General features: G+C 52.1%; 2 protein-coding genes across 8 annotated transcripts in view; one reads left to right on the forward strand and one right to left on the reverse strand.

Annotated features, from left to right (window-relative positions):
- The window catches only part of TMEM104 (transmembrane protein 104), a 63,668-nt gene extending 55,723 nt beyond the window's left edge, over positions 1 to 7,945 (reverse strand). For 2 of the 3 annotated variants that reach the window (XM_030827958.1, XM_003282043.4), the window contains exons 1-2: positions 7,851 to 7,945; positions 7,028 to 7,139 (exon numbers count right to left, since the gene is read on the reverse strand). In XM_030827958.1, the coding sequence (XP_030683818.1) occupies positions 7,028 to 7,072 (45 nt within the window). In that variant the 5' untranslated portion in view covers positions 7,073 to 7,139; positions 7,851 to 7,945. Of the gene's footprint in view, positions 1 to 7,027; positions 7,140 to 7,843 lie in introns of all 3 variants that reach the window. The other variant, XM_030827957.1, reaches the window with a different exon arrangement.
- A 63-nt stretch (positions 7,946 to 8,008) lies between these two features.
- Positions 8,009 to 13,861, forward strand: NAT9 (N-acetyltransferase 9 (putative)). Of its 5 annotated transcripts, none has more exons than XM_030827961.1 (7): positions 8,009 to 8,161; positions 8,713 to 8,798; positions 10,736 to 10,845; positions 11,379 to 11,522; positions 12,138 to 12,197; positions 12,362 to 12,456; positions 12,558 to 13,861. In XM_030827961.1, the coding sequence occupies exons 1-7, from the start codon at positions 8,033 to 8,035 to the stop codon at positions 12,690 to 12,692; spliced, it is 759 nt and encodes a 252-aa protein (XP_030683821.1). In that variant the 5' UTR covers positions 8,009 to 8,032; the 3' UTR covers positions 12,693 to 13,861. The 5 variants fall into 5 exon arrangements, 3 of the variants coding, with proteins under 3 accessions (XP_030683821.1, XP_030683819.1, XP_030683820.1); XM_030827959.1 differs by having other exon boundaries at positions 12,439 to 12,456; XM_030827960.1 differs by having other exon boundaries at positions 8,068 to 8,161; positions 10,733 to 10,845; positions 12,439 to 12,456.
- Positions 13,862 to 14,225: the final 364 nt, after the last annotated feature.

Here is a 14,225-nt window from a genome sequence, read left to right on the forward strand (position 1 = left end):
TTTTATTTCTGGAACTTCTTTTGTGGCTAACTCTGGCTCCTATCCTTATTTACAATTCAAATGAGTCTTTCCGGCCTGGACTGATGCAGTAAACTCCTAACTGGTTTTCCTGTACTCTGCTAAATTGGGCGACTTACCCTATGCTTTACCACCTGTTTCTGATCATTAAAAAAGACAAACACCTCATCTCTGGGAATGCTTACCCATTTCTCATTTTCACTCCTGTTCTTAGAAAGATGCGCTTTTCTCTATTTTAAAGCTTTTCTAAGATAGCCACATGCTGAATTTGTGACAGAAACACACAAATTGGTGCCCATTCTCCCAGACTCAGTCAAATTTTTTTTTTTTTTTTTTTTTTTTAAGCATGAAGAGGATGGATGCAGCGGCTCATGCCTGTAATCCTGGTACTTTGGGAGGCTGAGGTGGGTGGATCACGAGGGCAGGAGTTTGAGACCAGCCTGTCCAACATGGTGAAACCCTGTCTCTACTAAAAATGCAAAAATTGGCTGGGCGGTGGCATGTGCCTGTAATCCCAGCTACTCAGGAGGTTGAGGCAGGGGGATCGCTTCAACCCAGGAGGTGGAGGTTGCAGTGAGCCAAGATTGCGCCACTGCACTCCAGGCTGGGCAACAGAGCGAGACTCCGTCTCAAAAAAAGAAAAAAAAAAAAAAAAGCATGAAGAAATAGAGATTGCCAACTCCCCGCCTTGGAGCTATTGGCTGGGGGAAGGAGGGGCTGGGCAGTGGTTAGAGAAGACAGGCTTCCCAGCAGGTGCTACCTGGACATTTGAGAGCAGGACAAAAGGGAGGCCACCCTGTGGAGAGGAAAGCGCTCTGCCTGCAGTACCTGAATACCTGGCACAGGACCAAAGCCCTCTTGTGCCACCTCCCCAGCCCCTCCAACTCCTACCCAGCCTGCAGGGCCCATTCCAATGCAACTTCTACCACAAAGTCCTTCCCAGGCTCCCTAAGTTGTCCTGCCTCCTGCCTTTGAATCCTTGTGGCAACAACACTTCTTATGCCCTCTCTTGGGTTTCAGATATTGGCATATTTCTCTTTTCCCTGTTACTAAATATGAAGCTCACTGTGGTCGTGGGCTGCGTCTCACTTCTCTCTGCATTTCTCAGGGTGTCTGGCACACAGGCTGGAGATGGCAACACCCAGCTGATTGCACTGGACCCTGCTTGAGTTATCTCTGACGTGAGTCTGAGAGTCTTCATCATCCAGTTTTGGACGTCACAATCTCAATTTTTATTTTTATTTTTTGAGACGGAGTCTTGCTGTTGCCCAAGTTGGAGTGCAGTGGCGTGATCTTGGCTCACTGCAACCTTGCCCCCTGGATTCAAGGGATTCTCCTGCCTCAGCCTCTGGAGTAGCTGGGATTACAGGCACCCATCATCATGCCTGGCTAAGTTTTGTAGTTTTAATAGAGACAGCGTTTCACCATGTTGGTCAGGCTGGTTTCGAACCCCTGACCTCAGATGATCCGCCTGCCTCGACCTTTCAAAGTGCTGGGATTACAGGAGTGAGCCAGCGCGCCCAGCCCGCAATCTCAATTTGATCCTACAGACAAATCCCAGAAGGATGAAAACAAGTTTGAATCATCTTCCTATGCCTTGGTTGGATCACATCATCATCATGATATGATTCTCCTTTGGGAGTCCTGGCTCAGAGTGGTGCTGCTAGAATAATTTTGAGGGCAGCAGCTGGGTGAGACAGGGGACACACAGCCCATTGCTGGTCTTCCGAATGGGAAGTTCTGGCTTTTTACAGTGACTGTGAATGTCTATAACTAACTCACGTTTACTTTTGCTGAGCTTAGTTTCAATCACCGGTACTTTCATGCTCATGCGTACAAGGGTAGGAATGGGTCATCTAGCTAGCTCAGTTCTGCTCATTTATTCAAAAACCAGCAAGAGCCTTCTACAGACCAGGCCCTGTGCTTGAAGCTGAGGATACAATGATAAACCAGACAGATATGGCCCTAGAACTCATGGGGCTACGTTCTAAGGAGGAGGAAACAGACAACAAGGAAATAACTACAGGCCGGGTGTGGTGGTTCACACCTGTAATCCTAGCACTTTGAGAGGCTGAGGTGGGTGTATCGCCTGAGCTGAGGAGTTTGAGACCAGCCTGGGCAACATAGTAAAACTCCACCTCTACTAAAATACAAAAAATTAGCTGGGCATGATGGTGCACGCCTGTAATCCCAGCTACTTGGGAGGCTGAGGCATGAGAATCACTTGAACCCGGGAGGCAGAGGTTGCAGTGAGCCAAGATCGTGCCCCTGCACTTCAGCCTGGGAAGAAAACAACTACGGTTACAGCTTGAGAGAGGCGTTATGAAGCAAACAATCAGGGCACTGTGAGAAGGCACAGTGGGAAAGCACTGGAAACAGTGGATACCCCAGGAAGGGACCTGGAGGATGAGAAGGTGCTGCCCAGGCAATAGACGAGGGAGAAACTTCCCAGTCCAGAGGCCTACAGGGGGAAAGAGGCGGGTAGGCTCGAGGAGCTTTCAGAAGGCCTGTGTGGCTGAAGCACAGCAAGCCGGGCAGGGGTGGGGCTGGAAGAGGCTGCAGTCAGACTGCGAAGAGCCCTTTTGGACAGCACAGGGTGTTGGATGTTTTGGAGCATTTTAAGCAGGGCACTAACACAACAGACCCCAGCGGACAACCTAACATCTGCCCTCCCTGCAGTTCTGTTCTCTGCTTATTGCTTCTGTAAGCAGTAATACTTATGAAGGGAAAAAAACCTTATTTCTTTATGGAGAAGGATGTTCCCACAATGGAAGTAAAGAGAAAGCAAAGAGGCATAAGAAAGTGATAGTTCTAGGCTAGGTATGGTGGCTCATGTCTGTGATCCCAGCACTCCTGAGGTGGGAGGACGGCTTGAGTCCAGCAGTTTGAGACCAGCCTGGGCAATGTAGCAAGACTCTATCTCTACAAAAAACACAAAAATATTAGCCGGGGACAGTGGCAAGCGCCTGTAGTGCCAGCTACTTGGAAGACTGAGATGGGAAAATCCCCTGTGCCCGGGAAGTCAAGGCTGCAGTGAGCTGTAATTGCTCACTGGGTGACACAGTGAGACCCTGTCTTAAGAAAAAAAAAGAAAGTAATGGTTCTTAGGCAAAAGTTTTATGGGGAAACTAAACAGTGTAAGAGGCATTTGTAAATTCAGGGATGCTTGAAGATCTTGGGATGTAAAAGTCAAAGGTCTCTTGTGGATCAGGGCTTCTCAGCTTGGGCACCATGGAAATTTGGGGGCCAGGTCTTTTTTCATGATGGGGACCTGTCCTGTGCATTGTAGGATGTTTAGTGGCATCCCTGGCCTTTGCCCACTAGGTGCCAGTAACAACCTCTCTCCAACCAGTACTGTCCTGACAATCAAAAATGTCTCTAGACACTGCCTACTGTCCTCTGGGGGGCAGGATCACCGCTAGTTGACAACCACTGCTGTAGAGAGAGATACAATGAAATAAACATGCTCCCAAAGGAAACTTAGGAACCTTTAAGAACTTTACAAAGAAATGAATGAACAGAGAAACTATTGGCAGTTGGGAGCAGAAATGGGTAATTGCAGTTGTCTTGCTTTGTTGCAATTTTTTCAGTTCCAAAGCAAGCCCCGTGTGTTTAGTGGGGGCTCAGGGAATCCTGCAGGGTAATGTAGGACTTCTCTGCCTTCTGAGGACTGCGGCACTCCTGGCGAGCATTCACTCCTCTTTACCTTCTGTAAAGGTAATCAGTGAGGGCCAATCACAAGGAGCAGACATAGAGGCAGGAACCAAATCTGGGCTGAGCCACAGGTTGGGTCAGGAGGGGTTGTGGGGAAGGAAGAGAAAGGAGACGTTCTCTTCTGCTGGTCGTGGGACAGTTCTGTGGGCCAGACTCCTGGGAAGCAGTGGCAGAAAGCTGAGGAATAGGCTCTACTGCAGTCTTGATAATGAAGACAAATGCATGCATTCTGAACTGAGTTACCTCCAATTCTCACCTCTTCCTCTGTGGCTGCACTGGAGGAGGCACAGACACTGCTCCCTGGGACGGCTGGCCTGCTCTCCTATGCTCTAGAAAGCTCAGTGCAGCATCCCACGTACCTCATCTCCACCCAGCAGCCTCACTCATGACCTGCATGGGGCAGACGTCACCAGTATCTTTCAACAGCTTCCCCTCTGACAATCGTCAAAGGAAACAGAAGGCAGCAAAGATGCGGAAGCAATGACTAGGATTTCAGGGTGTGAAACAAGCCTCTCTCCTTCGAAAGCAACCACAACAATCTTCAGCAGGAATCAGCAGGCAGAGGCACCCTCAGTGGCTGACCCTTCTGTTGGGCGTGACCTACAGCATCCTGTATTTTGATCACACAACAACCACTTCAGTTCTGTGTCACTCCTGTCCTCATAAATGGGGAAACAGACATGCCTATCCTGAGATCCCTTAAGGGGACATGTACCTCTCTGAACCATGTTCCTGTGTTCAGCACTATCCTTGAGAGGGTGTGACAACTGAGCCACCTAGGAGGCTCTGCTTGTTACAAATATTTTAGGCAGAATAATTCAAGCTAAAGTGAACATCCCTGGAACTCCTGAAGGGGAAAAGAACTCAAAATGAATGGGGCAATAAAGAGCTAAGGAGAGGCTTTGTCTTGTAAATGACCATGGGCTGAAGCACATGTATGAATTACCTGCCCCGTGTCTTGGTTTCCCAAGGCAGCCAGAGCAGAGTTCTGCCCACATTGTCTTGAGCTGGAGCCTGCAGGGGAAGTCAGAGCAGCCAGCATCAGCAGCGAGTTAGTTCCACAGCTTATCTGGGTTCAGTGACAATGAACTCTTCTGGTGTTACGGAGGACCAAGAATTGTTCCAGGACGGTGGAGTTAAGGAACCCTTAGGAAGAAGGGGTCTTCTCCCCTCAGATCACTGACCACTACACCTCCTGTTTGATGTCACATCATCCCCACCCCACCCCACCCCATCTCCTCCCTACGTCTCTCTTCACCAGTAGGATGAAAGAACACAAGCACTTGCTTGTGGCCAATGCCCAGAGCTGGCCGTCTGGGCAACAAAGACCCTGAACGAAATAAAATACACAGGACATGGAAAACAAAAACGCGCAGAGCGCACTGAAGCTTGCAGGCCTAACTGCCTCATTTCCTGTGGGCACATGCTGACATGTGAAAGGACCCCTTAAACAACTGGAGACACAAGAAATGGGGACATATCAAAGTGTTTTCCTTACAAAACTTAGTTACAGGGATGACTCATCTCCTTATCTCTAAAGTTACAGATGTAAGAAAAAGCAGGAGCTGTGGTGACTTTTATAATAGACAGCATGGAGATTTCATTGCTGACACCAGGAGGCTTGGAGCTGTTACATAATTCCACAAATGAGAGGGACACTATTTATTCCATTCCAGGGTTCATGAAATACTTCCCCTGAGAGGCCGGGCACAGTGGCTCACGGCTGTAATCCCAGCACTTTGGGAGGCTGAGGCGGGTGGATCACCTGAGGTCAGGAGTTTGAGACCAGCATGACCAACATGGTGAACCCCTGTCTCTACTAAATACAAAAAATTGGCCAGGCGGGGTGGTGCATGCCTGTAGTCCCAGCTACTTGGGAGGCTGGGGCAGGAGAATTGCTTGAACCCGGGAGGCAGAGGCAGAGGTTGCAGTGAGCCGAGAAGATTGCACCATTGCACTCCAGCCTGGGCAACAAGAGTGAAACTGTCTCAAAAAAAAAAAAAAAAAAAAAAAAAAAAAAAAAAAAAGACGTCTCCTGAGAAATTACACAGGTGATGGGTGAAGAAGGCTCCTTTACTGCCACACATGAATGGCACAGGCCCAACAGGAAGACTCTGGAATCAGGAAGGCTTTCTTTTAGCTGTGAAGGAAATGTCTTGGAGACACATCCTTGTCCATCACACCACAATGCTAGTCTGTGAAGCTAGCAGAAACAGACCAGGGATTCCCAGGCTAGGAAGCTATGTACAAGGCAGGGCAGCTGTTGAAAGCACATCAAGTTCTAGAAGACTCTTGCTACTTAGGGCAGTGCTGCTTTTGCCTGGGATAGTCGGTAGCAACCTGAGTCAACCATCTGATTATTCCAACCCTCCGGCTACTTATCCAGGCAAGAGGGCCCTGTGATCTAACAACTATGACCAATGATACATTACACAGAGAAGATAAATTGACTGTGTGTTGGGGGCAACCAGAGGTAACACAGACCTAAGACAGTGAGAATCAATCATTCTAATTGTTCTAATTGCAGAGTCCACCAAACTGTAATTAGCAGTCTCTGCATGCTTTCGCTGCTTCTTACGCCATCCAAGACTATAAAAGTTGTGCAATTTAAAATTCAGTAAAGACCAAAGCGGTTTCCAACTGCTGAGATGAGCAAAACCCAGAGTCAACAATTGTCAATCACTGTTCATCTGAAGGGCAGCACTGCAGGCAAGTGTGGTAGCCTGGAGATGAACATTATTTATTTATTTTTGAGACGGAGTTTCGCTCTTTTGCCCAGACTGCAGTGCAATGGCTCGATATCAGCTCACTGCAATGTCTGCCTCCCGGGTGCAAGCGATTCTCCTGCCTCAGCCTCCCGAGTAGCTGGGATTACAGGCATGTGCCACTGTGTCCGGCTAATTTTGTATTTTTAGTAGAGACAGGGTTTTACCATGTTGGCCAGGCTGGTCTTGAACTCCTGACCTCAGGTGATCTGCCCACCTCGGCCTCCCAAAGTGCTGGGATTACAGGCATGAGCCACCGTGCCCAGCCCGGGATTAACATTATAAACAGCATGGCGATTTTGTTTGGCTTGACCACTCTGACAAACACCTTAAAAAGAGAATAAATCTGACTTACATTCTGAGCCACCACAGCAGCACTGTAGCCGCTGGCCCATGGAACTCCCCCATCCTGCTTCCACCACGGTCTGCTCAAGCAGCAACACTCACTAGTCCCATCCCCAGGAAGCAGTGTGCTTTTCTAGAAGCCAGGAACACTTAAGTGAGCTAAAGGTTCTACAAGTCACACTCACGTAGGAAGAGTAGAGTTCCCCGGTCTCTGTAATTTCACCTGCCATTTCCAAAAGTGAGGAAGGGCTGGCAGCAAAGGTTCCTTAGGTGCAAGGGCGGCGGCTGCTGCAGCTCCTTAAAACAAAAGAGCAGGCTTCACCTATGTGATGGACTGAGATAGGGGTGGGAGGAGGCTTGCAGACTTCCCCTGCCACCTCTGGTTCTTTTATCATAGACACTTAGGGCCTCAGTATCTGCCACAAGACTCAACCCCGAGGGAGGGGTCACGCTAGATGACAGAAATCTGGACGGTTTCTTCTAACTTTTCCCTCGCTGTGCAAGGCACTGCTCTGTGCCCAGCACGGATGTTTTCAATGCTGCTCGGGGTGCAACTGATTTAAGGGGCCTCTAAAACCACTAAGTCTCACCCACCACAAGAGCCCCCTTTCCACGCTCTGGTGTGGTTATCCCCATTTAGTTCCAGGAACCAGGAGCTCACTACCACACAGGGGAGCCCAAGGAACTGTCTGCCGTCTCTGTCTAGGGCAGGGAGCTGGGGGCTTTCCTACATTACCCCTCCAACCCCACTCCTGGCGCTAAGACCTTCTTTTCTTAACGGGGCCTCCACTCCCTGGCCCCACCTACTCTCGTAGGGTTCCCCACCCTCAAAGCTCCCTCTTTTCTCAGGAGCCCCACTCCCAGCCTCTCCCTCTCTCCCCCTCCTGGAGGAGTCCCGAGTCTGGTGCCGCCCTGTCCCGCCCCAACCTATCCCATCCCATCCCGTCCTCTCCCGCCCGTCCCGTCCCGTCCCGTCCCGTCCCGTCCCGTCCCGACCCAACCCGACACCTGCAGCACAGACAGCTCCCAAGCCGCCGCCTCCCGCCGGTCCGCTGCTGCCGGCGCCAGCTGTCCCGCACCAGCGTCCGCAGCGCGCATGCGCCGGCCCCGCAGCCCACCTTCTTCGCGCGCGCTGATTGGGCGCCTCGCGGGGGCGGGACCGGGATTGGGGCCTGGCGGCTGCCGTCAGCATGGCGGAAGTGGGCGGGGCGCGCTGTCGCGCGCATGCGGGAGGGGTGGCAGCCGGCCGGGCCAGGGAGCGTGGCTTGTTCGAGGAGGTGGATCACCCTTTCTGCGGTGGACGATTTCGTCGGTCGTGGGTGGGTGTGAGCTTGGCAATACCCGGGTCCGCGGGGTTGGAGGGGAGAGTGGTCTAGAACCCCATTCAAAGGGGAGGGCCTGAGACTAAGCCCGCCTTGCCCTGAAGTGGTCGGGGGCGGGGAGGAGGGAGTGGCCAGAGCCCCATAGGGTGGTCTCCTGGGTGAGAGGTTGGAAGCAGGTTTAAGGCAGGGCTGAAAGTTGATTCTGTATTGGAATCCCTGGACTGGGGCAAGTAATGGGAGCTCTGGGGATAAGTCTTGGTACTTGGTGCTTGGGTTTGAGGAATCGAAGTTCTGGGGAGTGGACGGAAGGAACCGGCAGAAACGGAGCCCAGGCTTGGCCCCTTGGGGTAGGAGTCAAGGATTGTTAATTATCCTTAACAGCCCGGTTCTCTTTCTTGCAAGAATTTTGGAGTCTGTATTCTCTGAAGTGTGTAGAAGGAAAGAATGACGGAAGTCATCTTAGCCTCAGCAGGAAAGCTGGAGCTCCCACCCAAAGTTGGAGGAAATTCAGGGTCCCCGAAGTCTTTGCTCTCCCCATCTGCATGCAGGCTGCTACCATGAGGTTGAATCAGAACACCTTGCTGCTGGGGAAGAAGGTGGTCCTTGTACCCTACACCTCGGAGCATGTGCCCAGGTATCTTTCCCGCTTGACATGGGGTGCGTATCAGCACCCAGAGCTGTGTAAGGTACAGCCCCAGTCTCAGGGCTGTTTCCCCTAAGAAGAAACATTGGTTGTGAGAAATAATTATATGGGGGGTGGGGGGTGAAGGCTGGGTGCCATGGCTCACACCTGTAATCCCAGGACTTTGGGAGGCTGTGGCAGGAGGATTGCTTGAGCCCAGGAGTTTGAGACCAGCTTGGGTAACGTAGCGAGACCTCGTCTCTACAAAAAAATACAAAAATTAGCCAGGCATGGTGGTACACAGCTGTAGTCCTAGCTGCTAGGGAGGCTGAGGTGGGAGGATTGCCTGAGCTCAGGAGATGAAGACTGCGCTAAGCTGTGATTGTACCACTGTACTCCAGCCTGGGTGACAGAGCAGGAACCTGTCTCGAAAAAAAAAAAAAAAGAAGGCCGGGTGCGGTGCCTCACGCCTGTAATCCCAGCACTTTGGGAGGCTGAGGTGGGTGGATCATGAGGTCAGGAGTTCGAGACCAGCCTGGCCTACATGATGAAACGCCATCTCTACTAAAAACACAAAAGAATTAGCTGGGCTTGGTGCCAGGCACCTGTAATCCCAGCTACTCGGGAGGCTGAGGCAGGAGAATCACTTGAACCAGGGAGGTGGAGGTTGCAGTGAGCCGAGATCATACCACTGTACTCCAGCCTGGGCAACAGAGCGAGACTCTGTCTCTAAAATAAAATAAAGCCTGGGCGCAGTGGCTCGCGTCTGTAATCCCAGCACTTTGGGAGGCCAAGGCAGGCGGATCACGAGGTCAGGAGATCGAGACCATCCTGGCTAACACGGTGAAACCCCGTCTCTGTTAAAAATACAAAAAAATTAGCCGGATGTGGTGGCAGGCGCCTGTAGTCCCAGCTACTCGGGAGGCTGAGGCAGGAGAATGGCGTGAACCCAGGAGGTGGAGCTTACAGTGAGCCGAGATCGCGCCACTGCACTGCAGCCTGGGTGACAGAGCGAGACTCCGTCTCAAAAAAAAAAAAAAAAAAAAAAAAAGAGACCAGCCTGACCAACGTGGAGAAACCCCGTCTCTAATAAAAATACAAAAACATTAGCCGGGCATGGTGGCACATGCCTGTAATTCCAACCTGGTCAACAAGAATGAAACTCAGTCTCAAAAAAAAAAAAAAAAAAAAAAAAAAAAAAAAAAAAAAAAAAAAAATAGCAGAAGCTGGGGACTGTGACTTCCTTGGGAGGAGCTGCCCATCCTCTTCCCTTTCATTCTCTCAGCTTTCTTTTTGGCCTTTCAGCAAGGAATTGCTTTATGTAAACTAAACGTGTAAGAAAAAGAAATTGTCTTCTCACCTAATTGTAAATTAGTGATGTTTCCCTCGTGCCAGTGAATATGTTCAGTTCTTGGAGACTTAATGTTAGCTTGTCCTTAAACTCTGAGCTGATGAGTTGTGATATCTGCCATTCGAAAGGCCAGGACTGAGTCATGATGGGATTCCTGTGGGAGCAGTTGGCACATGTCTGGTAGACTGGGATAGTGGTACTGTAGATGGGTATTCTCTACTTGTAGTTTTCCGTTTGAGGGTTCCTGGTGCCCTAACTTTGTGGGATCTGTCCAGCTGCCTTTGTTGAGGTCGGCTTGCCATATATGTCCCCTTCTGGAATTTGAAGAATGTTTGGTTTCAGACTGCTCCTCCGCACTGACCCGATACAGGATAGGAAGTTGGACAGATAGAACTGACTCCTGCTGTTCTTGGGTAAGACTAGCTAGCTTCTGGGTCTTGTGCCTGTGGCCCCAGCCTTAGGAGCAATCATAACCCTTTGGGTCTTCTTTGAGCCCTATGTTAGCCCTGTTGGGTTCTGGACCCTCACATTATAAGGTGTCAGACATATGCTTCTGAATGAGTCCTCCATGTCTAAGGCCACCCCTCTGTCCCAGCAGGTACCACGAGTGGATGAAATCAGAAGAGCTGCAGCGTTTGACAGCCTCAGAGCCGCTGACCCTGGAGCAGGAGTATGCCATGCAGCGCAGCTGGCAGGAAGATGCAGACAGTGAGGAGTGCCCCCCACTCCCTCTAGCCCTGGTACTGGGAGGGCTGACTCCACAGTCAGTCTCCAGTTTCCTTCCCTTTCCCAGCCCTGGCCACAGAAGCTTTGTGAAAAGCCTGGAAGGTGCTGGAACTCTTGCATTCTCATGGCCCTGAAGCCAGTCCCTGTGGCTGACCCTTCTGTCTTCTTCCTCACCTACTGCATTGGGCTTGGAAGGATTTGGAGAAAGTAAAGCATTTGGGGCTCTGGCTGTAAACTGAGGCCCTGCCCCTCACATCCCTCACCACAGCCTAGTGTGGTGACTGTCCTCTTCTGTGTTCCCTGCTCTGAGAATTTGGTTGCTGGTTGGAGAGGCTTTTTCTGTATGAGGCAGATTTGGAGTTTTGTAATGAGCTGAAGGAAGCTCTGGGACCCCCTTTTCTCCTGGCAGACTCAAAGATGCTGGTGTTCTGTAGTGCTCTGGCTTGGGTAGGAGTACCATCCTCTCTTCTCTCCTCTGGGGAGTGTGCGTGATAGCCCTGTCACCTCCTCCTCAGAGTGTACCTTCATTGTGCTGGATGCCGAGAAGTGGCAGGCCCAGCCAGGCGCCACCGAAGACAGCTGCATGGTGGGAGATGTAAACCTCTTCCTCACAGATCTAGAAGACCCCACCTTGGGGGAGATCGAGGTCATGATTGCAGGTTTGTTTCACCTAGCCCTATCTTCCCCGGACTCCTGGCTCTCCGATCTGCTGACTGAGCCTGCCGAGGCCACAAAGGGTGGGCACTCACAGGGTTCACTGGGAGGCTCCATGTGGTGAGCCCAGGGCCTGGCTGGGCAGCCTGCCCACCTAGCCCCCCTCAGCCTGGTGGTGCACCCCCAGGCCCATCACCTTACTCCTTATGCTTAGGCACGAGCTTAACCCTTGGTTTGGGGTAGATTCAAGGATGGTTAGTCCCATACTTGGGGTGGGCTGGGGACCCTCAGAAAAAGGTCTTCTCTGGAGCATGTTGTCATATTACAGGAGGAGGCCCTCCTGTTTCTGCTCCTTCTTGGTCCTCAGTTTCCCCCAAGTGGCTACTATCCCCATGAGGCAGCATACTGACTCCATGAGGTAAAGGGGTCAGCTCTGAAGTCAGGTTGCTGGGTTGCAAGCCGTGAGGCCTTTCACACTTTGTGCCCTTTTCCTCGTCTGCAGAATGGTAATGATAGCAGCAACTTCAGAGTTGTTGAGAATTAAATGAGATGGTGTCTGTCAAGTGCCTGCACTGGAGCGTGGCACATGGTGTCAGCACCACTCCTGTTGTTTCTCCTAGAACCCAGCTGCAGGCGTAAGGGCCTTGGCACTGAGGCCGTTCTCGCGATGCTGTCTTACGGTAAGAAAGTGTGAGCAGGCAATGCGGGAAGTGGCCAGGCCCCAGGTGAACCTTGTTCAGGTCTGAGGGTTGCGGGCAGGTGAAGGTTCCTCCTCGGCAACTTGGGACAGGAGGGGTGGGGGCAGGCGCCTCCTTACTTGCCCCTGTCTCATCTCCTTTGCGAGGAGTGACCACGCTAGGTCTAACCAAGTTTGAGGCTAAAATTGGGCAAGGAAATGAACCAAGCATCCGGATGTTCCAGAAACTTCACTTTGAGCAGGTAAGGATGTCCTTGGGTAGAGTGGGGCCTAGACCTGGGTGGTGGGCCTGGTGGTGTTAATACCGTAACTTAGCAGGCTTTGTTCTCTCTGGCTCACGTAGGTGGCTGCGAGCAGTGTTTTTCAGGAGGTGACCCTCAGACTGACAGTGAATGAGTCCGAGCATCAGTGGCTTCTGGAGCAGACCAGCCACGTGGAAGAGAAGCCTTACAGAGATGGGTCGGCAGAGCCCTGCTGATGGCTGGGCCTTGTGGGCAGCCACTCTGTGTGAGCAGGGTGTTGGGCCCACACACTCCAAAGACTAGAGCCCTGAACTGGGAGAGTGCTCCTGGCCCAGCCCCAGGTTGGGAATCATCTTTCGAGGCCCTTCAGACTGGGGCAGGGCTTACTGTGGCCTCCTTCCAGCTAGTGGTGTGGCTGAGCAGACTCCAGGGCCAGGGCCAGTTCCCTTCTCCCCTCCTGGCCAAACCCAGACCCAGACTCTAGGAAGCTGGAATGGAGGGCAGGGATCCATGGGAGATGTCGGGATGAAGGTGGGAGCCGGAGGTGCAGGGGGACCTGGAGCATGGATGGGAGTGGACAGGCCTTTCTTCTTAGAGGCCAGAGGTGCTGCCCTGGCTGGGAGTGAAGCTCCAGGCACTACCAGCTTTCCTGGTTTTCCCATTTGGTCTGTGTGAAGACCCACCAGGAGCCCCAGCCTCACAGTGTCCACTCAAGGGCAGCTTGGTCCTCTTGTCCTGCAGAAGCAGGCTGGTGTGACCCTGGGAACTTGACTCGGGAACAACAGGTGGTCCAGAGTGAGTGTGGCCTGGCCCCTCAACCTAGTGTCCCTCCTCCTCTCTCCTGGAGCCAGTCTTGAGTTTAAAGGCATTAGTGTTAGATACAGCTCCTTGTGGCTGGAGAACACCCCTCTGTTGATGAAGCTCAGGGGGCACGGAGGAAGCAGAGGCCCCGTGGGGGTGCCCTCCTGAAGAGAGCGTCAGGCTATCAGCTCTGTCCCTCTGGTGCTCCCACGTCTGTTCTTCACCCTCCATCTCTGGGAGCAGCTGCACCTGACTGGCCATGCCGGGGCAGCGGAGGCACAGGCTCAGGGTGGCCGGGCCACCTGGCACCCTATGGCTTACAAAGTAGAGCTGGCCCAGAGGGGAGCACTCTGACTCCTAACAGTCTTCCTTGCCCTGCCATCGTCTGGGGTGGCTGGCTGTCAAGAAAGGCTGGGCATGCTTTCGAAACGGCCACAGGAGGCTTGTTGGGCATTTTCCAGGTGGGGAAACAGTCTTTTAGATAAGTAAGGTGACTTGCCTAAGCCCTCCCAGCCCCCTTGATCTTGGAGTCTCACAGCAGATTGCATGTGAACAACTGAAACCGAACACATGCCTCAGTGTAAAATGAACATTATAAAACGAACGCGTTGTTTGCTGTGGCTCCCTTCGTACCACGTGTACCTCAGCAATGGGAGTTCCCTCGAGGCCACCCATTCTTTCCACCAGTCTTCAGGTTAATGAAGAGTCAAAGGTCCCCCAGGGCTTCCCCACCCAGCAGGTGAGATAGATAGGGAGGGGCCCCTCGACAACCCCTGTCGAGGGGAATCTGTCAGGGGCCAAAGGGTAGAAGCAAGGGTGGGGTAGGGGCGGGTCAGCTGAGCGGGGCACTATTGTGGTAAGGGTTTTGGATGGTTCCTCTGACAAGGAGCAGGAGATGGCCAGATAGTGACTGGCCTAGGGGACACTGTCCACTCCCTGATTCCAGATCTACCTGCTTTACTCATTCC

Source organism: Nomascus leucogenys, chromosome 14, assembly GCF_006542625.1.
Source record: "Nomascus leucogenys isolate Asia chromosome 14, Asia_NLE_v1, whole genome shotgun sequence".
In the NCBI taxonomy this organism is placed as follows: domain Eukaryota; kingdom Metazoa; phylum Chordata; class Mammalia; order Primates; family Hylobatidae; genus Nomascus; species Nomascus leucogenys.

Bases quoted from the DNA above. Each gene is read 5' to 3' on its own strand.
- NAT9 (XM_030827961.1), top strand. From the start codon at position 8,033: ATGGCGGAAGTGGGCGGGGCGCGCTGTCGCGCGCATGCGGGAGGGGTG. The intron at 12,198-12,361 runs GTAAGAAAGTGT...CTCCTTTGCGAG, and splicing joins TCTCGCGATGCTGTCTTACG to GAGTGACCACGCTAGGTCTA. The intron at 12,457-12,557 runs GTAAGGATGTCC...TGGCTCACGTAG, and splicing joins AGAAACTTCACTTTGAGCAG to GTGGCTGCGAGCAGTGTTTT.